General features: G+C 39.9%; 1 protein-coding gene across 1 annotated transcript in view; it reads right to left on the bottom strand.

Moving 5' to 3' along the window:
- Positions 1 to 629: 629 nt before the first annotated feature.
- LOC123986352 (IQ domain-containing protein J-like) overlaps positions 630 to 25,587 on the bottom strand; it is a 60,397-nt gene continuing 35,439 nt past the window's right edge. Inside the window, exons 2-6 of the mRNA XM_046074563.1 lie at positions 8,616 to 8,740; positions 3,230 to 3,294; positions 2,963 to 3,034; positions 1,081 to 1,216; positions 630 to 727 (exon numbers count right to left, since the gene is read on the bottom strand). Of these exons, the coding sequence (XP_045930519.1) occupies positions 707 to 727; positions 1,081 to 1,216; positions 2,963 to 3,034; positions 3,230 to 3,294; positions 8,616 to 8,672 (351 nt within the window). The 5' untranslated portion in view covers positions 8,673 to 8,740 and the 3' untranslated portion in view covers positions 630 to 706. The remainder of the gene's footprint in view (positions 728 to 1,080; positions 1,217 to 2,962; positions 3,035 to 3,229; positions 3,295 to 8,615; positions 8,741 to 25,587) is intronic.

Genomic DNA, 25,587 nt, shown 5'->3' on the forward strand with positions numbered 1-25,587 from the left:
AGGACAGCTGATCTACAGTATCAGCACATTTAACTGGAGAACCAACATCTGTTTTTCATCTTTCTTTCCCCTCTACCACTGTACTCTATCTCCATTGACCTAAAGTACGCACGCACGCACGCACACACACACACACTGTCAGTAGGTCTAAGTTACTGAGCTAAGCATTTCCTGGCCATCCCGAAGGACCTCAAACACAACCAGTATTTACTATATGTGTGTTTGCTGTATGTGTGTGTATAAGCTTACATAGAGCTTTATCCACAACCTTGTTAGTGTGAACACTGACCGTCAGCTACTCACAGGTTCATGTAAACCTAACGGCTCTGAAGAGAGCACACACTTATTCCAGTTACTCGAATTCTCTTCACTCAAAACCCATCTGCCACTCTTTTATCCACAGATCCAAATCAAACAGTCTTCTTCTGTGTAAAAGCTTTTCTCTGTAGCAACTGAGTGGACAAGTACCACCTAAGTGTGCTCATACACACAACTCACCCAGCTGTCTCTGAGGTTTAACCTGCCTGTTGACTTCAGGCTCAGAGATTAGTAGGGAAGTTTACACACACTTGCCATTCAGCCAGAAGGCGTCAGTGTAGAATTATAATGAACAGAACAGACACAGTAGAGAAAGTCCTGGGGATTTATTGTGGTCTGGTTAAATGAAGGGAAGAAGAGCTGAATGAGAATGACTGTTCCACTGATTTCAGTTCTCAGTGTGCTGTTGCTGTGAGAGAGAGAGAGAGAGAGTGTGTATGTCAGACCAAATCCTTGTATATTTACTCTCTGTTCCCAGAGAGGAGGATGGTTGGGAGTCTGCATACTGAAGAAAATAACTAAGTGATATTGCCCCCTGCTGGAGAGGAATGGAACTATATGCACTGTCCCAAATTCTCCACATAAGGCAGCACAAAACTCTAAACTATGACATCTTAATACATGTCATATATCTATAACACAAGTCTACACACACAAAGCCTTATGGAGACAGTTGAAGAACAAATTTAAACATTGCTGCAAAAGCCAACACGTGTCCATTGGCAGTCCTACCTACTCAAGTATTTAAGCAAAGACACTTACTGGGGTGCTGCCATCTGACAGGGTTGTCATGCTGATCGACATGCTCATCTTGTCAGAGGAGGAGAGAGACGGTGGGGAGGGGCTCCTCTTCTCCACATCCTGTCTCTGGAGGAAGTCACGCCAGGCCCGCTGGATGCTACATGTAGTGTTGAAAAGACGGCACATAAATACACGCACAGGTGAGCATTCAAGCTTTCAGATACAATGCATTTCTGAATTGCTAAAATGTTAAGATTAAAGTGGGTCAGTTCACATGTGAATGTCCTTTAAAGTTCAGACAATTCGCAGAATCAGTCAGTGTGTGCACTATACTTAATAATATACTTATTAATACTTTTAAAGGTTCAGTGTGTAATATTTCTGAGGATCTATTGACAGAAATGCAATATAAGATCAATAACATTATGTTTTCAGTGGTGTATAAAACCTTACATAATGAACCGTTATGTTTTTACCTTAGAATGAGCAATTTCTGTCAATATGCACCAAGGGTCCCCCCTTCTACGGACGTTGCCATGTTGCGCTGTCATGTTTCTACAGTAGCTTAAAAAAGACAAACAGCTCTACAGAGCGAGTTTCTACTTCTGGTAGAATTCAGGCAATGTGGACAGTCATCACTATGTTGAATACGTATGTTTGAAGAAGAAGAAGTAATAATATACAGCAGGGGTCGGCAAAATAAGTTTTACATCGAAGACAAATTTTTTAAAGTCATTGTTACAGTGTGCGGATACCTCAGTTTGTAAAGTGCAGGGCTCTCACAGAAAAGACTTGAGTGTTTGATCCCACCTCGGGGCAACTTTTTTTTCCCCCCAACAAATGGATTCTGCAGCAACTGTTTCTCACGCTCACGTTATGGTATGTGCTGCAGTGAGTGTTTCGGTGTTTGATCCGTATCCATCAACCTACGGACACTTTTTCATTTCTCCAGTATCTCCATGCAGAGGACATTTATAGGAATCACGTTTTCTGACAGCTCTTTCAGAGGTGTGTCACGCACGCTACAGACTCTTTTAATGTTATTCAGAATTTTTCAAAGTAATGCTCTCAATTCAACACAAGCTTCTCGCACTTTTATTTTGCAGGCAAAACCACTAAAGAGGAAGTGATTATGTGAGTAACTGTTTCTGTTATGACTGAGATCTATTTCAGAACCACTATCAAAGTATTTATTAATTTATATTTTTTGCCGCTATCAAAGCACCATAATCTGGCAGCGGGTCAGATTTTATTGCTGGTGGGCAGTGTTGGCGATGGTCCATAATCACAGAGAGAATGAATGTGTTTCCCTTGTCAATGTTTGTATAAACTTTATCTATTACGTGGTTTATTATGAAAAGTGGTGCAAAAACCGTGACAATGTTTCACACTCTTGGCTTACATTTTCCACATTATCTGTCAGTGGCCAAGTCGCAATAACATATGGTTTTACTGAATAATAAAGTAAATATAATTTCTTAATATATCTACCTAAAGAAACCTAATTTCTTGACTGGCTACTCTCTGCTGTCTCAGAAGACGACACTTTTAGTGCTGTGTTTAGTGCAGCCACTGTAGCTGTCCTACGCTCTTTGACAGGGTAGGGGGCAGTGGTAGACTGGACAGTTGGTTGCAATTCGCAACCTTACCGCTCGATGCCACTAAATCTTTCACACTGAACCTTTAAAAGAGGTAGAAAAGTCCTATCCTGTAAATCACTGACCAGGATTTATCTTGCTACCTCATGGAGGGGTCTTGAATCTCAGGTTGGGAACCACTGACTTAGAGGAAGGGTTAGAATTACAAAAAAGGTATCTAGGAGGCAGGTTTCTGCTTTATTAGATAGCAGTATGTAATCAAGATTAAATGTGCTCCATTTCAGCTTTAGATAGAATATACTCACATCAACACTTTGGTCTCAATGGACGGCATATTGATGTTGATGTTGTTGTCTAGGTCCATGGTCAGATGATTACTGAGCCGGGAGAGAAGGGGAAGGGGAGTAGGGGACATTCAGAGGACACATCTCAGTCTGGGTTATCAGTAATTAAACAAAGATGGCTTGGTCCCCATCTGCAGGGAAATGGGCTTTCACAGCAGAAGAAGAGCAGACTGCTCATTCTGAGTCTGTGTTGTATTTATTGTGTGTGTGTGTGGTGTGTGAACCCACCTCTGCAGCTGGAAACCTTCATAATTAACATGCTTGAAGCCACTCTGGAGGCTCTTCAGCTGCTTCTGTATGAGAGAGGGACAAAATGAGAGACATAGAGACCAAAATAAGAAAGCAGATACGTGGCTTTGGTGGAGACACAGGGAGAAGCCCTTGCAGTAAGAGAATATCTCTACAGTGTATGTGTGCCAGCAAATATGAGTGAATGTGTTTGGCAGATGTGTGATCATTGTGCTGAGCTCAGGGACCCCTGCAGCGAGTGGTTTGGAAGCATTTAGGCTCAGTTAGATGTTTTCTTGTAAAGTTAGTGGAGTAAGCTTGGGAAGAACTTGGCCAAATTGCAGATTCAGCATTTTCCAGGCATTTGGCCCAGAAGCACAGAGAGAGTCTAAGCGGAAAGTCAAACATAGAGAGACAGGCAAGGCTGCGAAGATATAGCCGGACATAATTCATGAACTGTGGCACAGTTGTTGCACAGATGTAGCAGACAGGTTGGAGATTAGAGCCATGAAACTTTACACTTTCACTAAAATGACTTTTCGCTCCGCTCTCCACTCCTTGCCTGCTGCTCTCCTCCCCTCTGCTCCATCCTCGAGCTTTAATAGTGCTGTGTAATGAGGACAGGCCTGCCTCTACATAATTGAGCAGACTAATTCAATTACAAGGGAGCAACAAAGTTTAAGTGGAACAGTTCTTCCTGATGAGCCAAGAGGGTCACATCAGGGCACCGAGCAGCTACCAGCTGCATCACTATGTTTGCAGGTGTGTGTGTGTGTGTTTACAGTGAAACCTGCTAAATTCCCCACTTTTATTTGACTTTTTGTTTGATTGCTCCATTATTGCATAATGAAGTATGCATGAAAGAATATATTGCATCTATTAGATGCCAGATTGGCCTATAAATAGAATCACACTGAGAAATATATTACATCTATTAAATTAACTACAGCACGAGAAAGAAAAATCGCTGTACTGCAGTGGTTACTTGCCATTTTGGCCCTAGGTGTTTAATATTCATTATAGAGTGATCTATCTATCTATCTATATATATCTATATATATATATATATATATATATATATATGCTTCCCCCTTAATAACTACAAAAGGGTCTCAGAAAAGTACCCCTTTGAAGTGTAAATGAGTACATATATATGTATCTAACTGAAACACTGTCTCACAAAATTTTCAGCTAAACACAAAGTCATTGTGGAAACACAACAGCATCATATCTTTTCTTTAAAATAAAAAGGTCTATCTTGTTTGTCTAATTTTACTGTGGAAGACAGTGTTCTCCTTCCCAGAAGGAACAAGCTGGTCATTAAACAGAATCAAGTCATCATGTTGACTAGTGATGAATGATTGCTTCCAAGGAGCTGTTTCTCATCTCTTTCTGTCGGTTTGCCTTTCCCTCCCAATTTCTCTTTGATGAAAAGTAAAACTGCAAAAACTTAAGTGTGGCTCGGATGTGGATTCTGTAAAAACCCAAACCTCCCCGAACTTTCTTCTTTGAGTTAAAGTCACCTCCGCCTCTCCAAATCCAAATCCTGAACAGAAAGATGTCTCTCTCTTTTGCCGTCGGTCACTCACACACACACACATCCAGTTAGACACCTTTGAGCAGACTAAAAAAGTGCCATTTGGGCAATTTTGAGATGGGCAGAACAAGGCAGAGAGGATGAAAATAAAGTAAAACAAAAAAAAAGAAGAATTAACTTAAAAGACACTGAAATAAATGAAATGCAAAGTAAAGACTTGGGTAGGGAAAGAGACAACAGACAGAGAAATGAGCAAGTGGCAATGATGGAAAGATGTGCCAAGTATATACGAGGAGGGGTAATTTGTGTGAGTGTCTCTTTGTGTGTATGTGAGAGAGAGAGCGTGCGTGTGTGTGTGATTGTTAGGTTCTGGGTAATGGAGTTGCTGGGAGACTGAATGAGCCGATCAGTTCAATTTCCCGTTAGAGTTACTGATAGCCCTGCCATGGGCATGGCAAGGCAAACTATTAACCCACCTCAGAAACAAGAACACACACACACACACACACACAGACATAAACAAAAATTAATGCAAATGTCCACGTGGAAAAACATGTACTTATAAGGCTGCAGGACCTGCATACCTTTATGCACACATGAGCATGTCCTTACACACACACAGAAGAATCTTCATTTATATACTAGCCTTTCTATCAACAGCTCAACTACATATCATCCTCTCCTTTATTTAGTGTTCCTTTAAAATAATTCATCAGTGGTACAAACATTACATCAAACAGAGATTGTGTTAAATCTAATTATAATGACGCTGTGACGGCATACAAAAACACATTTAATAGCAAAATCACAGTAAATTTGAGCAAAAACTAACATGCTGATAATTGCATTACTGCTGCAGATTATGATCAGTTCTCATACTGTCATCACTAAGCTTGGATAATTATCTGTTGATATTTGCGCTGTAATTATGTATCTTTTTAGGTAAATAACTAGCATAAAATTTATGGGTATTTTTGGAATTTTTTTGTTGGAACATCTAAAGGAGAAAATGTCAGATTACATTGAAATGTGAAGTAATTTTGGTTTGTGTCAGATTTGTCCCACCGGTGACTCCCGCAACACAGTATGAAGAGCATGTCAAATCTCAGCAAAACTGCCCTTTTTGCTCGTCCGCTCATGTGCTTCATAATAATTCACATTAACAACACTTTAATTAAACAGTTTGTTTGACCTTTGTGAATATATAGTTTTCAAGACTATACTCCACTCTGAATTTATTGAATGGCACTCTGAGGATCGAATCTTGCACTGTGTCTATTTTTTTCTTTACCTTTGTATCATTGATTTTATTATTGGTGATGTTTGTGTGATATGTGTGTGCATGCTTGCAAAACAGAAATTTCAACACTGATATCCGGAGCTTATTATTTAACCCTAAACAAACCCCTGACTTCAGCAGGACATTTACAACTTCTTCTTAATATATGGTATTGATCTAGAAAATCTATAGCAGTAAACATTTTGCAATTATTTTGCACCAAACCAAATGCTGTATGTAATGTATTTGGTCCTGTCCAAAATCCTCTTCTTCTGCAAACCTGAGTCCTTCCATTCCATGCCTCAGTGGAAAACCCCATCCCGTATCTGGAGTAGGAATGCCAAAAAAGTACTGGAACATAAACCAGAGGTTTGCATAATTTAGTGGCAGTGTCGACAGAAGATCTATAGTCATTTTGGGCTCTGGCAGCGCCAAGCAGGCTTGTATTGATTGCTGTGTGTGTGTGTGTGTGTGTGTGTGTGTGTGTAAATGTGTGTGTTGGTGAATTTATGGCAGAGTCAGGCAGAGTCGAGAGAGAAGAAGGCAGGGAGGGAGAGAGGGAGATGCTGATGGAGGAGAGATCTTGAACCAACACTACATACAACAACAGAGGAAACTGAGCTACCGACAGCCAAATACAGCCCTCAAGCCTTCTTATGTTATCCATCACCCCCTCTCTAGCTCTCCCTCTTTCATCAGTATTTCCTCCTTAATCCCACTTTCCCAAAAATAAATGAAGATAAAACAAGATAGGCATGAGGAGGTGATGAGAAGAGAAAGTGCAGAATTAAGAGAAGTGGAAAAGGAGAAAATTATGATTCAATCACATTATGAGAAATGTACTGTCCTCCCTCTTGCAGAAGAGGACAGGGTTCCAGGTGGATCTGCCATACCACAGTGTGCTCTGTACCTAGGCAGAGGAGACATTTCAGGAGCAAATCCATTGTGGCAATCATGATGGAGCAAAGGAGGCAGGGAGACATAGCATTTTAGTTAAATTCTAGCCAAACACAAGTTTGAATGTCTGCTTTGGTACAAAATTGGCCTAAATTCAGCCCCCTCTGCTAAACTTAAACCTGTAAATGTTCACACAGGCTGAAATAAATTGAGAAATGTGCCTGTTCAACAAAATAAAATGCACATCAACAAACTACAAATGCACACAAAAGGACATCCAGTCCTGATTGTAAAAATCGTCAAAGCCCACAATTACACTTTAAATTCTTGGCAGAAAACTGTGTTCACAACATGATATAACTATTCAGAAACAAAAATTTATTTTCCTCTGCTGCTCTGATGACTCTAGCTTTTTGACAGAAACAGTTTTAGTCTTTTGTATTGATGGCCATACACGTCGCCATTAAGAATAGGCTTGACAGGCTTGCTAATGTGCCAAGCAGGACAGGTGGGTAGAGTCAAGCTCAGTTTAGGGATATTTACAACAGGCAGGTCTTTAGGAAGGCCAAAACAATCTTAGACTCTCCTGACCACTCTCTGTGCAAACAACCTGAGCTATTGTCTTCAGGCTGCAGCTATAGATCACCTGCTATGAGGAAAAAAACACTAAAAGAATGACTTTGTATTGTATAGCTATTGATATGCTGAACATGGAATAGCTCATGTCCATTAACAGCTGCCCTCTCTGCTTTTTATATGCACTTTATGCCACCTCAAATCTGATATGATCTCAGGGTTCTTATACTGCTTATTGTTTTCATATCGTTTTACAGTCTTATTGTTTTAACTGCCTTATAGTTGTTTTTATCATTTTTTATTGTCTTACAATTGTGTGTGGCGTGGTTGATAAAACATGGCTGCACATCACATTCTGTAATGGGACAATCGAGAATGACGTAACCTGACTTGACTTGACAAAAAAGACTGGGGAAGGGAATTTCTTTATTAGAGAACATACTTCTGGTGTTGTTCCTGCTGAAATCAGCAGTTTGATTCATCAGTTCTAGTAGGAAGCTGTATTGTGGAGGAGAGACAACACAGGAGACAGAGTGGGGGACAAAGGGCAGGGGAGATATAAAGATACAGAACTCTGAAGAGAGGCAGAAAGTGATTCGGTTGAGAGCCGTCGAGGGAGTTAAAGAGGAAGAGAATATGAAAGTAGGTTCTTCATTGGCGGTGAGAAGAAGGGATTTGTAGGTGAAAGAACAAGCCTATGGGCTCTGAAGAAATTAAACTGGACCAATGCCAGCCAGCCAGAGAAACGCAGAAAAGAGAGAAATGGCCTGCCTGGTATATGGCCTTCAACTGTCCTGTACATGCGGCGTAAATCTGTCCCTTGCACCTCCAACTGATGCAGACACACACATACACACACACACACACACACACACACACACATGATTTAAATAGCTATCCTGCTCCTATAAATGTTCCCTTAACACAGTTCAGGGGACAAAGTGACAGACATAGAGAGGAGACAAATGCACAAACATACACACATCTAAAGAGCTTATTAAAATACCCCACAAAAATAGTCTTAGTCTTTTTTCAACTCTGGGCGTGTTTACACCAGCCTTGTTCGGTCCGACTGAACCAAACCCTGGAGCCTGTACCCCTCTGGTGCGGTTCGCTTGCGTTGGTGTGGACCAAACATCCGCTCCCAGGTCCATCTCGAAGGGGTGGTCTCAGACTGCTGTTAAGTGGAGTAGTTCATTTCTGCTGTGAACACCATTTAAACCTACAATAGGAAGCATAGTATTGAGTGGGCCATTTAATTGGCTATAAAACATTTTCTCATCCTGTTTTAGTGACTGGTGAACTAATAGTGCATTTGCTACCAAAACGTCGATTAGTAAGGGGCAAACTTTGACTAGCGACAAAGTGAGCTGCCTCCTGAATATTTGGGTTGAAGAGAATATTTCTCAATTACTAGAGGTGGGTAAGAACACTGCGGTATTAAAGATTTTCAGCGATAAAATGAAGAATGGATTCCAGCGATCTGTTGAGTAGTGTTGTGTGAAAGTAAACAAATTGCATCAACAATACTGTTGTACTGTTGTATGTATTTGGAGTTTTTTTTTTTTTTTACCAGCCGACTGTATGACCAATAATCGAACAGCATTTCTACCACACAGCTTAAGTTTGCCTTTGTCAAGGCAAACTGGATATTTAAACAATGTATCATCCTCGCATTGGTTTGATTCAGGAACTAGACCTTTAAGTGTGAATCCGTCCGCTGTTGCTCTTTAAGGTCACTATCTTCTTCTCTCCCTGCAACATAAAAAAGATGTTTTTTCTACTTCTTTGTATCTACTTCTTTACTCTCATCTCATCTTGTTTGTTTTGTATTCCCTCTACAGTCCCTCGGTCTAAGTTGGTTTTCCTTTTCAATACTTGATGAGCTTCCTGATGTGAAGTGCTGGCAACAGATTCCGGATTGTCACTCTATCGTCATCCAGCACTGCATAACATTGGGCAGCTGTGTTAGTTTTCCTGATGAACTCAATTAAATCTGGTATACAGTCTCCAGAAAGCTGCACACACACACACACACACACACACACACACACACACAGACACACACACACAGACACACACAGACACACAGACGCACACACACACTCGTTTTTTTTTTTGTATTATTCTTTACACTTGTTAAAGCACTTTGTAACTTGTTTTTGAAAAGTGCTCTACAAATAAGGATTATTATTATTATTATTATTACACACACAGTGTGCATTTTTTGTCTTTTAGCCTACAACTAAACTGAACACTCAGCTTACTTATGTTATATATATATATATATATATATATATATATATATATATATATATATATATAACTCCTGGATAGCTCAGTGGTTAATGCCACTGACTTTGGTACAGGTGATTGTGGAACAAGACATTCATGGACTAGAGCAGAAAATATGGATCTGATGCAATGCTACTATACAAGCAATCAATATATGCATAGACTGTGGGATATATGGATGCTTTGAAACCCATCATCAACACTGACAAAGAAACAACTCCTTCTAACATCCGCTCCTATCACAACTAGAGATTGATGAGATACAATTGATGAGGTACAACAAATATGCTACAGCAAGCGGGAGCCAAGACGACAGGATGGCCACTGAGACAGTACAACACATAACAGCAGGGTGTAAGATGCAGGCAGGAAGTGCGTAAGTGGAACGCCATAATGCCAGGTAGCTGGCATAGTGTACAGGAACATCTGCCATGAGTATGGAAGTCCCAAGGTCAAAATGGAAGACACCTCCTAAGGTAGTTGAGAATGACCGAGCTAAGATCTTGTGGGACTTCAAGATCCAGACTGACAAACTGGTGATGGCTAACCAACCAGACATCGTGATCGACAAACAGCATATATATATTCCTAAATGGCATGCCATAATATATATATATATGATAAATATATATATATATATATATATATGAAGTTTGCCCATCTGAATATATGGAATGAAAGTCTGAATATCTCTCTCTCTCTCTATATATATAACATAAAACCAGGAATCCAATATACCAATGAGCAAAAGCAAGTTTAGAACCTCTTTGCATGCATAATGAAATCGAGTACTGCATGTTTGCACAGATATGCAATACACAAATTTATCCTATCGGGTTATTAACAATAATCTATATGACCTGCTATTATTAGCAAAATGTTTTTAAATTATGAGAAGCACTGGCATTACTGTGAATGTTACACTATCTTAAAGTATACTATTAGATTATCATTACTGATACATTCACATGTAAGTAGCATTTTATCATTGCAGTTGATCGAGATGGAAATATTTAGAACTTCTTACACGGTGTTGGGTAGTTTCATCCTTAACATGCATCATATTTTATAAGCTCATCACGCTTTATATGTAATTGATTTATGTAAGTAACAAGTACTGCTGTAAAATAAATGTAGTACAAAAAATACAATACTTCCATGTAAATTGTAGTGATATAGAAGGATAAAGGATGGAAAGCAAATAATAAAGAATAAAATAGAAATAATGAAGTAAAGTGCAGTGATTGAGTACCATGTTACATTTCACCACTGCCTGGAACCACCAACAATATGTCAGCCATCTTTAAGCAAACAAAGCCACATAAGCATTAATTTTAACTCCCCTTATCCATGCATGGATTATTTTTTATTAGCTCTGTTTGGAAACTGACCAAATACTCCTAACCCAATAATGGTATAACCATGAGGCTAGGAGTTATTCTAGTCAGCTTTCAGCCAAAAAGCTGTCATGACCTAGTCTGCCATACCATATAGATCCCCTCTCTCACACACACACAACCCCCCCCCCCCCCCCCCCCCCCCCCCCCCCACACACACACACACACACACACACACAAGCTATCCAGAGGGCTTGGAGGCAGCCTCTATCAGTCAAGCCTCCCTGGGGTCCTTTGGCCCAGCCAGCCAGCCGGCGCCATCTATGCCATCACATTCACATCCTCATCGGTCTCCTCTGCCATGGAGACACAGAACCTGTCAGTACACTGTGTGTTGTGTATGTGTGTGTGTGGGAGTGATAACAACTGAGGACAGGTGCTGTTATCTGTAGCCAGTCCTGGCCAGATACTGTGTCTTCTGGCACCTGCATGTGTGTGACGATTTGCCAGTGTCCATAGGGATTCAGTGTCCAGACACAATCGTCCCTTAGTGACCCTGCAATCAGAGCAGGCTGGCACTCTCTTTCTATAGCACTCTCTCTCTCACACACACACACACACACACACAGCCCGTCTTTCTGCTCTGGGGGTTAGGCTAATGACTGACGGTGTCAGAGACAGAGAGAAGAGCTGCATACTGAGAATAGAGGAAATGGAGCAGGGAGAAAATCTAAAGACAGTCACAGAAACTAATACAAAACCATGGATTAAAGGTTCAACAACACATCACTGTTGTATAATATAAATAATAATAAATGACAAGGTAATGATGATGTTGATGGAGAAGAGCGCTGAAAAGGTCTTTTTTTCTGTGAGTTTCCTGTGCTTAACAAAAACATAGTAGCAGTATTCAGAAGAGAACAATGTACCCCGTATGAGGATCTTTTTAACGTCACTGTAAAGGCATGCACAAACTGAGGCAATGTACATTATCGCTTCCTCCTGTCCTTTTTGCCTGCAACATTTTCCCTGTGTTACCACTACCAGCTTCCCCAGAGGGCCATAATCAGAGCTGTAAAGCCAGCCGTTAACATGCCAGAACAAACACACAGTAAAGCAGCTCTTTTTACAACACCGCTCAATAGTACCTGTCTTCCACGGCAGCCGAGCAGAACACCGCTGTACTAACAACTGCACTGCTGGGTGTAGAGCAATATATATGCAAAGATCTAAAGGTAAATGTATGTAACCGTAAATTCTCTTTTATTGTACATTATGGTCAAATGGAGGATCGGCATTTTTGCTTAATAACATTGTAAAGGCAGTTGTGGAAAGAGTAGTAAAATAGACGTAGACTAAGGAATAAGAGCTCCCCAGGGGCTTTTTAGTTAAGGTGATATGAACTTTATTTTAAAATTTTATCATTATCTGAACAAGTTTTGTGAAAAACCATATTTGTGCTTTCCCCATAGGAAATTACTTTTTAGAGCTCTCAGTGGAAGAACTTAGACCAAAGCCCTCTTGTCAGAAGAGTTTAAATTTCACCTACAAACCAAAGAACACTTTAAGGACCAGTATCTAGGATTTAGTGGCCTCTAGTGGTGAGGTCGCAGATTGCAACCAACTGATAACCCTTACCCTCACCCGTCCCGTTATAGGAGAGGGTAGCTGCTAAACTCCTGACAACACACGAAAAGCCCTCTCTAGATCCAAATCAGAGGTCAAATCAATACAGCATAGGTATTGCAAGATATTCTGATCATTAGGCCATAATATGGGTCAATCTCCAAAAACACAAGATCATTTGTTTACTCAGGCTGTGCTGTACCCTCTGTGACAGTTACATTGACTTTAACATGTAAAATAGGTGGAGTAAACCATTAAAGGTGTGATAAGTAAAGTGAAGGTCATCATGATTTGATAGTTCTGTAAAACCACATGCAAATGACCAATTAAACAGAAACATTAAACCTCATTTCTTAACAATGTTTGTGACAAAACTACATGTGCACAAGTTTACATTTGGTACTCACAAAATGCCCCCCCACACACAAACACACGCACAAACAATTATAGCCAGGCTTGAGTTGTGAGTTAGAGCTGAGACTGTCCATTAGCAGTGGACCATTGCTGTTTCAGACTTAATGAAGTAGAAAACCAGAAGAAAGAGAAAGCCTGCAGACCTGATTAATGAGTGTGAGAGAGAGGGGGGAGAAAGAGAGGAAGAGAGGAATAGGAATGAAGACAAAAGGAGAAAATAGGGGTTGAAAAGAGAGAGAGAGGGACATGAAATGCACCGTTAGATGTGATGAAGTAAGAGGGGAAGGGCAGAGAACTAGAGAGGGGGAGATAGTGCTTTATTTTTAATTGATCCATGTAAAGCTGCTAGGTGAAAAGCGCTTACCTAGTCTTAATTCCTTCAACCTTTTCACTAAATGGTCCCACTCACCTCCTCTCAAAGCTATCACTCTATCGCCTTCTCTGAAAGTCTTTTGAAGAATCTTTGTGTCTATGACCGTAGCTTAACACTGTGGAAACCCTGGCTTACTTCTCCTCAGCTCAGCAGGAAATGATTAAAGTCACGGTCCAGTTAACTGCTGGTCGCCCTCAGCCCTGTGGGCCTTGAATGGAACCACCCACCTGTGCTGGGCCTCTTAGCAAGGCTAAGTGCACAGCCACATAGACACACACATGGCAATGAAATCAGCCACCTGTGCAGGGCCATGCAGTGAGCATTAGCTGTGGTGGGCTCTAGCTAAAGCTTGGCTATGCTCTAAAAAGCAGCAGCATGAATGGCACAGCAGGCTGGCGAGGCAGGCAGGCAGCATGAGTGTTCATTAAAACACCCAGCACCATTCACAGGCAGAAACAAGGCCATAAAAGCAATTAATCTGCCCATAAACAAGCCATTCCGCCTGTCCAGCACACCCACGAACACACGGGCATGACAGTGGGTGCAGGGAGGAGGGGAGCTGTGCTTCTTGTTCCTCCCAGCTCTCTTTCTCATTATCTCTCTTTTACTCAGATAAATCAAAAGATCTTAAGTTTTTTTTAATCTAAAAAGCGTTGCTATCTAAATCCTGCAGTGCTAAGTTGTAGAGATAGCTCCGGACAGAAGGTGGGTTAAAAGTCTCACATCACACTCGCTACAGATCAGCTGAGGGTGTAGATACAGCAGCCCGACCCAGAGGATTTTCTGGAGCTGTCAGTGATCCCATCTCACAGGTTTATGCACTGTTTTGCACTGTTAAAAATATGTTGTGTTTTGGATGTGTAATATACATCACAAAATAGCAAATGTGTGCATAATTTTATTTAGAATAATCTAATTTATGCTTAGTGCAATAAACAATGCTGTATGAAGACAAAACTCTTCACATACATAAATTAAAAAAAATGAATTTTGATAATTTTCCATTGGAATCATTAATTTAGACAACTGAATTTCATAAAAAACAACAACATATGATTATAGTACCACAACACAATTCCACTGAAAAACCATAGGCTGATATGATAACACCAAACTTTATCAGGTAATATTGTAGTACTTGAGATTGGTCTTTTTGAAGGTCTCGTCTCAGAATCGACTGAATTTCTATTCAGTCTTGTCATAGTCTCAAACATAGAGGACTCTGGATTTTACACTCACCTAAAGGATTATTAGGAACACCATACTAATACTGTGTTTGACCCCCTTTCGCCTTCAGAACTGCCTTAATTCTACGTGGCATTGATTCAACAAGGTGCTGAAAGCATTCTTTAGAAATGTTGGCCCATATTGATGGATAGCATCTTGCAGTTGATGGAGATTTGTGGGATGCACATCCAGGGCACGAAGCCCCCGTTCCACCACATCCCAAAGATGTTCTATTGGTTTGAGATCTGGTGACTGTGGGGGCCATTTTAGTACAGTGAACTCATTGTCATGTTCAAGAAACCAATTTGAAATGATTCGAGCTTTTTGACATGGTGCATTATCCTGCTGGAAGTAGCCATCATAGGATGGGTACATGGTGGCCATAAAGGGATGGACATGGTCAGAAACACTGCTCAGGTAGGCCGTGGCATTTAAACGATGCCCAATTGGTACTAAGGGGCCTAAAGTGTGCCAAGAAAACATCCACCACACCATTACACCACCACCACCAGCCTGCACAGTGGTAACAAAGCATGATGGATCTATGTTCTCATTCTGTTTACGCCAAATTCTGACTCCATCTGAATGTCTCAACAGAAATCGAGACTCATCAGACCAGGCAACATTTTTCCAGTCTTCAACTGTCCAATTTTGGTGAGCTCTTGCAAATTTTAGCCTCTTTTTCCAATTTGTAGTGGAGATGAGTGGTACCCGGTGGGCTCTTCTGCTGTTGTAGCCCATCCGCCTCAAGGTTGTGCGTGTTGTGGCTTCACAAATGCTTTGCTGCATACCTCGGTTGTAACGAGTGGTTATTTCAGTCAAAGTTGCTCTTCTATCAGCTTGAATCAGTCGGCCCATTCTCCTCTGACCTCTAGCATCAACGAGGCATTTTCGCCCACAGGACTGCCGCACACTGGATGTTTTTCGCTTTTCACACCATTCTTTGTAAACCCTAGAAATGGTTGTGCGTGAAAATCCCAGTAACTGAGCAGATTGTGAAATACTCAGACCGGCCCGTCTGGCACCAACAAACATGCCGCGCTCAAAATTGCTTAAATCACCTTTCTTTCCCATTCTGACATTCAGTTTGGAGTTCAGGAGATTGTCTTGACCAGGACCACACCCCTAAATGCATTGAAGCAACTGCCATGTGATTGGTTGATTAGATAATTGCATTAATGAGAAATTGAACAGGTGTTCCCAATAATCCTTTAGGTCAGTGTATATCACCATAATAAAAAACATTGCCGTAAACATTGCAATCTATAAATCATTTTGATAATGAACGGCACACAACTTCTAATATTATTATACACACTTAAAAGAATCTGATACTTGGACACACTGGTTATATTCTGCATAATTATTTTGACCACATACAACCGAGGGTCGTATTTTTTTCACAAATTTGAACACCATAATATCATTGCATGACCGTTTTACTATATTTAGTCATTACATTGTCATAAGATAATCCTCTATCCATATGGTAAAGACACACAATGCTGACCACACACTACAGAATCCACATCTTGCACTTGTCTAACAGAATGTTGCGTGGACTTACAATTACTGTTGAGAAAGACAGGAGGATTCAGGAAAATGTGAGTATACCGGTGAGTTCCCAAAACTGTCAAAGAATGACCCCACACCCTGCTTGTCAATAAAGATAGCGACCCAGTGTTGTCCTCCAAGGTGGGAGGGGTCTGTGTTTACCACCATCATGGCGGGTCTCTTTTTAATAACTGATTTAAGAAGCTGGTCACTAGCAAATACTCCAAGAAAGACGCCTTGCTTCACTACCTTGTCAAGTACTTTTGACAGTTCTATCGTATTCATACTATCTTTTGTTAAAGTTAGAAAAAGTCAATGAGAACCTGTCTTCCTGAAGATATCTCTATTATAGAATCATATGTGGCGTAAATAACCGCATTTATTGCACGTTGAAGCAGATTTCTAAAACGAGCCTCTGGTCTAACACTACCGTTTTTAATGAGCAACATATGGTCTCCGCATCCTTCATCAGGGCTCAGGTTAAAACAGAACAGACTATATCCATTACAAAACTCGTCGCGGGTTATGGCCATAGCGTTGTTTTTAAGATACTTCCCAGTTGCCGAGTACAATTGAAGATACTCCCTGATGGCCTTCCCTCTGGTAAAGTTGGGTTGAAAGGGTTTTGATGGATATTGTTGGCCGTCAACGTATAAACATAAAAACTCTATATCATAATGGTTAAATGTAAATGGACCACGCGCATAACTACCTCTAAATGCCTCATGATCTACAAATCCTACTACAATAAATGTAGGTATTTGTCCCAAGAATACATTTTCTTGATTACAAACACGAGTGCCCGTTGGGAAGCTAAAAGTTTTTAAGACAGACTCTGTCTATGGGATATTTAACGTTGCCATGCGTTAATGCATAAGCGTGAGCTAGCTTAACAGCCAGAGATACGGTGACTTTCTTTACAAACAGGCTTGCTGACATAATGTTAACCCGAAAGTCGTCTACAGTGTTGTGCATTAAGCAAAATTTGTTTTTAGCTCATGAATTTTATCTTGAGGTCTACTCCATTTATCTTGAAAAAACAAGTCAGAACGTAAAGGGGATATTAGCTCCACTACGCGGCCGCCTTGTGTTTACTCCACTCTTTTAACTAGTCCCTTGTTGCGTCCTCCAGCCGTTACGTCGTCCATATGACCTGCTGTATCCATGCAAAATAGTCCGGATCCAAACTGTGTCTGCAGAGCGTCCTTTACGTAGTTCAAAAGGCACTCTATTATACCCCTGTAAGGATATGTGTTTGATGATTGCGTTATGAGTCGGTCCCCCAACAATATGTCGACCTGTGAAAATATTGTACATCCAGGGTAGTTGATAAAGCCCACTTCCACCTCTACCCACTGCCTGCACCAACCAAGGACTCTCTCTCCACCATGGGAGACAGGGCCTTCCAGGCAGTCGCCCCACGGCTCTGGAATGCCCTCCCAGAGCCCCTAAGGGCCCCACAAACTCTGGAGGTTTTTAAGAAGGGCCTAAAGACTTTTTTATTTCAAAAGGCCTTTTAACAGTCATGGTTTTACATTTTTTGTTACGGTGTTTTATTGCGATTGTTATTTTCTGGAACTGTTTTTAACCCCTTGTTGTTGTAGCACTTTGAGATTTCCCTGAAATGTAAAGTGCATTATAAATAAAATTTATTATTATTATTATTATTATTATTATTACTTCGTCTGCTTGATCCAGGTTTCCGCCATTAGCTTTGGTGATTTTTGCGCGCGTGTACAGAAACGTATTGTTTAGATCCAGGTAGTCCTCTGTACTAGCTGGAATGAAAAATTCAAGGGGTGCAGAGTCTGATACCGCTGCTAGAGGTGGGAATTCGACGTAGATGCATTCTCACCATAAACAGGTCTAGCTCCAACTTGATGCACTCTTGTGACAGGTTATGTACCAACGACATTCTCGTTAGAAAATGTCTCTTGTCTTCTGACATTTTGTCGACTTGCTTCTCCTTGCTTGTTTATTTTCCCTAGTCTTGGTATGGGTCTTCCTATTTGTTGTTCAGCTACGCCTCTTTGGTGGGGAACTCCCTCTTTTCCCAGGAGGTCGTTTTATTGGTCGGGGGGCCGCGGCCACTATACCCGACCCCTCTTGACGCCTGTTCATGACGTTAGTAATTTAAATGAGGGGCAACAAATGTAAATCCTTTCTTGAATAAGGGGAATGCTAATCTAAACAGACCCCTAAAGATACCCCCTAACCCTGCACCATACTGAGCACCGAGGCCGCTGTATCCTGGTAAATCACCACCCGCTCGGGCTGTATAATATGCAACGTATTTGTTCGCATTGTGATGGTACATGTTTGCTCCTTGTCTAATACCTATATTTTACGGGTCGAATGTGTAGCTTTATTATCACTTTGCCGTACGTCAAAGGGATATGTTGATTCTGATCTGTCTTGAGAGAAATCTCGATACTATCAATGTGTGTTTTGCAGAGCCTCAGATAGTGTGGTCTGTCGTAAGTATTTGTGATCATATGGTTGTTTGGCCCCGATATATGTACTATTCTTAAAAGAGGGACGTAACTATCCCCTACTGTTTGATGACCAACAATATCGGTATAAACAAATATATTATACATCCCTACGTTAACATCGCTAGTTAGTTCATGGCTGAGCTCTAAACGTTGTAATTCCCTCGTGAGTTTTAAAAGCCGCTCCGGGGATAAATCCCAACATTTGTGCAAGTTTTCCTTGAAACGTTAATTCTACGTATCTCGTTGGTAAAATGCTTACTCTGTTGGTAATGTTGTTGTAATCAAGCTCAATGTGACCCATGTCGTTTTCAGTTAAACAGCTGTTTAGTTCAGCTATTATCTGTGACATTGTTGTAGCCAGTGTTTGATTAAATAATTAATTAATTAATTTTTTTATTAAATATTTTTTTATTAATCAAAAATGTATTCACGTGCACGACTGCGCAGCATGCATGTGCACATTCACATGCACACGCTTTGCTGGCCTTGATTTACTTCACCTCTTAAACTCTGCAGCTCCACCAGTGGCTCCATCTATACAAACTCATGTTGTGCAGCCAAATACAAAGAAAAACACACAGAAACTGATTTAAAGTAGTCATATTATGCTAATTTTCAGGTTCATAATTTTATTTAGGAGTTGTACCAGAATCTGTTTACATGGTTTCATTTTCAAAAAATACCATATTTTTTGTCATACTGCACATTGCTGCAGCTCCTCTTTTCACTCTGTGTGTTGAACGCTTCGTTTAGCTATGGAGTGATGCACCCGAGTTCTACAAGATCTTTTTTGGGAGTAGCACATGCACAATACCAGACCGTTCTCATTTCAGGGCACTTTGTCATGCTGTCTGAAAACGTCAGTTATGACACACTGAGATAAGAACGCACTGATTAAAGACTACTAGACAATCATCAGCAGAGTAGGGCAGGTCGTAAGGGGGGCTGGTAAGGGGAACATAGACTGGAGCAAGAGTTTCAGAGTGGTGAATTATTAATTTGTAACAAAATCTTTCATCCATAAAGTGTGTGCTATTTGACTGTTGATTGTGATTTGTTGGTTTGCAAACAACAGTGGAAAAGAGAGGAGCAGTCGTAGAAAAACACCAGACATGTTCGATTGAAACCAGGAGCCTCTACTCACCCCTTTAGAAATTCATCGCAAGGCAAGCCCCGCCCCCCAGAGGTACCGGTACATTCGGAAAGTACTACCCCCCGAGCAGGGACTTTTTGGGGGGTAAAATAAATACCCTGAAAATTTAGACCCTGGTCCCTTCAGTGGAAACGCAGTGAGTTCCTCTAAAGGTTCCTAGTTCCAGGTTATAGTCCCTTTGGTCGAAATGCGGCAATACACAAAAAAGGTATATACTCAATAAAGGAGAGGGAAATAGCATAATACAAGCTCTTTATGATTTGACTCAAGATCCCAAAGTTTCCAAAGATGCGAAATTTGTCATCATGAACTTTGGGGAAATGTGAACAAAAGACATCTACAATATTTCTTTTAGCAATAGTGGAGTCATCAAATCAAAGCTTCTTCAGTTTAAACTATTCAGTCAGCATGAGCATCATTTAGCTTCATAACATGTTGGAAAAGAAAATACTGAATAATTGGTTATTGTCTAATAGTTGAAATAGAGATTATTTATTTATTCATATGTATTTATTATTCTCATTTATTTAAAATATGGTGAACAGAAACTGAAAATCAGGAGTTTAAGAGCTTCAGAGTGAAATATCCAGAGGAGATGTTTCCTGTTATATTAAGGTTTTAAATGTGGAGCTCAACATTGCTGTCACAGTCAAGGGACTAATCCACTTAAGAGAACAGACTTTAGCATTAAGATACTCAGTGTGGATCACAGAGGTGGAAGTAAGTCACACATGTCCAAGTCACAATCAAGTCTTATACTTCAAGTTACTGGGATGAAAGTCAAGTCATATGAAATTCTTAGAAATTCAGTTTAAGAAAGGTTGCAGGTAGCTGACGCTTTTATCCAAAGCGACTTACAATTGATATTTCTTTCAGAGATTGCACACCTCTGGAGCCACTAGGGGTTAGGGGTGTGAGAATTTGCTTATGTTTCTTCAGCTGTAGAGCAAGTTAATTTCATGTTAATATGCATGCCTTTGTATTTCTCAGTTTCTATTTGTAAATTTTGCTGTGTCTTTCCATGTGCTAGCTTTAATCAGTGAATGCTAATATGGGTCATGTCAATAATAAAGATTATTTGAACACCAAGTGTAAGGAAGCTTTCCATCAGATCTGTTAGAATATTTAAGATTTATAATAAAGCCTTATTCGTAAGGATTTGATTTGAAGATAGTTGTCCTTTGTTCATTTCCAGAACCACACCCATTCACTGTCGTAACCTGTCGCTGGAATAAATAAAGCACCCTCTCAGAATTGATTCTCTGGCCGGAATCATTTCATCCATAGTTGTCAGACCCAAACCAATTGTTTCCTGAGGTCCCCTTCCTCACAAATACCATGAAAAAATAACACAGGTTTTTCTAAGGGTATATCTTAGCGCATTTTTTACAAAAACAGCACCACCCCTTGGCGGCAAGTGGCTGCTGCTGCATCATGCCATTGATTGACGCAGATGTGTTTATTTGCTGGTAGATCATGAACTTTCTACTTAAAGCTGGATATCTTTATTTTCAGAATTTTATTGGCTACATGAAGTGCCAGTCAGTCATCGGCACAATTGGTTGCAATTGGCTTGGCTTACCTACAAAATGTTGTGGTGGCCGTATCACTGATTTTTGAGCTGCAGACTTTGCACACCGCTGTTCTTTTCTTCCTACTGTCATCGTCAACATAATCCTTGAATGTCTGTGTTGTACATGTAACGTTAACAGTCTTTTTCATCACCGCTGTTGCAGAGATCAGGACTGCTATGTGAAAGCACACATGGTTGCAGGTTTATGCCGTAACTGTTGGAATAAGTGGAAATGCAAGTATTTGATTAAAAAAAATCAAGTCATTTTCAAGTCATCTGTCTGAAGTCTAAGTCAAGTTTCAAGTCATGAACTCCAAGTCAAAGTCAAGTCGAGTCTTTTGTCTGTTTTAGTCAAGCAAGTCTCAGGTCTTCAAATTTGCGACTTGACTCTGACTTGAGTCAAGTCATGTGACTCAAGTCCGCCACCTCTGGTGGATCAGTATAATTGTGTTGCCCTTAAGGCATAATATTAATTTGACTTAGTTGAACCAGAACTAGACTTGGAAATCCATCCACAAGTGAGAAGCTATGCGACAACTCTAAGAGAAAGGCCTCAGCACAGATCGCTTTAAAGGCTTCTACAGCTGCAACACTCTTGTACGAGCCATAGCACTCCTAATTCATATTGCAAGGTCTCACAAGCCCTCTAACCGTATGTGCAAGTGCTGGCATAAGTGCGATTTTCCCCGCACTGCAGATGAACTATCCCAAGCAAAGGAAATCATCAGGGCTGAAGAGAGCATTCACAAAGGAATTTGAAGCTTTGGAATCAAATAACCCAGTACCGCTAAACAGAAGCCTTACCGCCTCTATCCCATTTTGAAGGACAATCTTCTGTGCTTAGGTGGCCAACTGAAATACGCCAACCTCAGCCTTTGAGAAAAGAGCATGTTAATCCTCCCAAATGACAACCACATCTCTCTATTACTTGTCAGACAACATTATGCCCAGATCAAGCATTAAGGCCTTCACCTGACGGAAGGTGCTGATAGGCAGCAGGGTTTTGGCTATTGGGAGGGAAGAGGCTCATCCACTATGTTTCACACCAATGTATAACTTGACTAAGAGGCAAAATGCAACAACAAGAATGGCATATTTTCCCCAAGAACGCCTGGAAGCTTGTCCTCCTTTCAAGTTCTTGGGATCTAGATGTTCCACGATGCCCCCAAAAACTGGTCAATTTCTGTGATCACAAAGACTTTCACCAGAGAAAATGTAAGAATGAGAAAGGTGGAATTGAAGACTACAGATCAAGGTTATCCAAAGAATTTCTTCAGACCAGTTAGAGAAGTTGTTTTGCCCTTAAGGCATAATATTAAGAATGCTTTTATTTTGAAATGTGTGTGATATCGGATTTGCTCAAGGACTTCCTGGTTAGTCATTTCAGGAATCTGTTCACTTGCTTTAGGACTTCATCTACTTTGTAAACGGCAGAGAGGCAACGTCAGTTAAATGTAAATAGTAAATAAATTAGTTAAAAGTAAATAATTTCATAGTTGTACTTGAGTTAATTTTAAAAGATAATATTACATGGAAAGATGAAAAATTAATTTCTAATAAAAAACGTTTTGTTTTTTTACATATATTTACATAGGATAACTCATGTAGCTATCAAAATGGTGATAGTGTGTTCTGTTTTGTTGCATTATACACCTGTCTGTGTAAGATGGTGTTCAGAGCCACAGTAAATAGCAAGAAAAGCTTAACTCATTTTGCATTGAGGAGTTTAGCTAGTTGGATAGCAGCAGCTCCTGTGCTGTAGCGAAGACAACATAATAATATCAGCCTTATGTCTGCAGTTTAGTCTCACCACAACCTTTATATCATTTTAATCTCAGCACAGAAGGAAAAAATGGTGTCTGACCTCAGAGTCTCCAGTCTGCAGTGTGGACTCTCCAGAAAACCACACAGCAGCTTCACTCCTGAATCCTGCAGGTTGTAGTTCTCACTCAGGTCCAGCTCTCTCAGATAGGAGGGGTTGGACTTCAGAGCTGAGGCCAGCGAAGCACAGCTGATCTCGGACAAACTGCAGCGCCACAATCTGAATAAAGAGATAAAAATCCGATTTGTTCAGGTTTTAAATGTGTAGCTCAACATTACTATGTCCTAATCAATGAGCTTTTCCCCAAAATGATTAGAGGGACTTTGTCATTGTGTTATTGTGGATCATCATGTCAGCCTTCTACAGACATCATCCACATGTCAGCACAACATTCATTTACCTATCCATGTCAACATCATCAAATCAGACAAGTTGTTACTTTCATTTCTTTTCAGTTTCTTCTAATTCATAACAATCAGGTGTCATTTTATGAAAACTACTCAGTCAGATGTTTTCTATACACTGAAAATAATGACTTTGTGGTATGGTAAAATCTATTACATTAATTCATGTAATTTATACATTGTAAAATCACGAATAAGTTGGAACTAGAATAAATTGTGTAAATTTTACTTGCGATATTAATGTAATAACTTAATTGAGAAGAAAGAGTAAATTGTATCATATATTTACAAATACTATTTAATGTTTTATAGTCACACCACATTCACTTAAAAATACTTAGTAAATTTTAATCTGAAAAGCAAAGTGCGTTCGAATCCGCTCGCGGTGGGTTTTTTTTTTTTTTTTACAACAGTACAACTTTTTTACAAGTTTTGACTTTTCTATCTTAGATTTTATGATAACAACAATGTGTTCATTTTCATGGTTTGATTATTGCATAGACGTTACGGTTCAAAACTAAGTGAACATCAGATTTAATCACAATAACGTTAGCTAAAGCGCCGCCATTATCCACTTGTATAAAGTTGAGACTGGTGGTTAGTCAAAAATAATGGGGGTTAAATATAGTTAGCCGCGTTTTTGGAGAAAAAGTCGCCCAGTCTGGTTAACTTCAGAGTAATTTAATGTTAGCTGGCCGTGATTAAGCTCAAACTGTCATGTTACGTTCGGTAACGCATGCCATGCTGGCTGTGTGTGTGTGTGTGTGTGTGTGTGTGTGTGTGTGTGTGTGTGTGTGTGTTTGTACAGCTATCTTTGTGAGGACAAGCAAGGGTTTTTAACCTTTGGAGTGAGGACCATTTTGCAAAGTGAGGACATTTAGGCCGGTCCTCACTTTATTTTCACTGTAATGGCCTCCAGAGTCTGTTTACATGCTTCTCTCAAAGTTTCAGAGAGGTCCTCAAAAAGATGCCAATATCGAAAATGTGTGTGGATTTTCGGTGTGTGTACGTACTCTGAATACACACACTTTTTGCTCTCTATCGCCCTCTATTGACATAACCGATTTATTGCACAGGAGCAACTTTAACTAGAGAAAGACATGTCTCATGGTTTTTTAGGTAAAATAAAATACATATTATGAAATTTCATTTTGTTTTATTTTACTATCCCTTAGTTTTTAAATATTTAACAAGGTTATAATGTGTTTAACTCACTTATAACATTAAACTACTGTTTAATAGTAACATTAAACTGTAGAAGGATTTTCAGACTGCCTGAGATCTACTTTAAATATAAAATGCTCAATTTTTAAATTCCAAATTGACTTCCTCTTTGTGTATTGCCTATTAGTGAGAAATGTCTGTTATAAAGACATCATCACTTTTTTGCTGTGAGATGTTTCTTCCAATGCAGCAGCTTGTTATATAAATTCCACTTTTTATTGTAAGCCAGTCAGATGTGTATTGAGTTGAAACACATTTGTGACATGTCCCTGCTGAGTTGTAAGTTGCAAAAAATCCTGGTGATTTTGGTACCCTCAGAGGATAATATTTTTATTCATATTTCTACTCCTAGTAAGTACTTCTTTGTTATCAAAATGTAAGTAATTTGTGTTTTGAGTAAGATATATGTTATAGAATATCAAATGAATTAAAATATTGTTTCTTTTTAAATAAAAATATGAGTTTAAGCATGACACCTGCCTCATCAATGCAGTAGCTGTATATTATGGTTCATTGCTGCAACACATCCTCATACCTAAATGACAAAATAGGTTTATTGTCAAGTGTCCCAA

Source organism: Micropterus dolomieu, linkage group LG17, assembly GCF_021292245.1.
Source record: "Micropterus dolomieu isolate WLL.071019.BEF.003 ecotype Adirondacks linkage group LG17, ASM2129224v1, whole genome shotgun sequence".
NCBI classification, from domain to species: Eukaryota; Metazoa; Chordata; class Actinopteri; order Centrarchiformes; family Centrarchidae; genus Micropterus; species Micropterus dolomieu.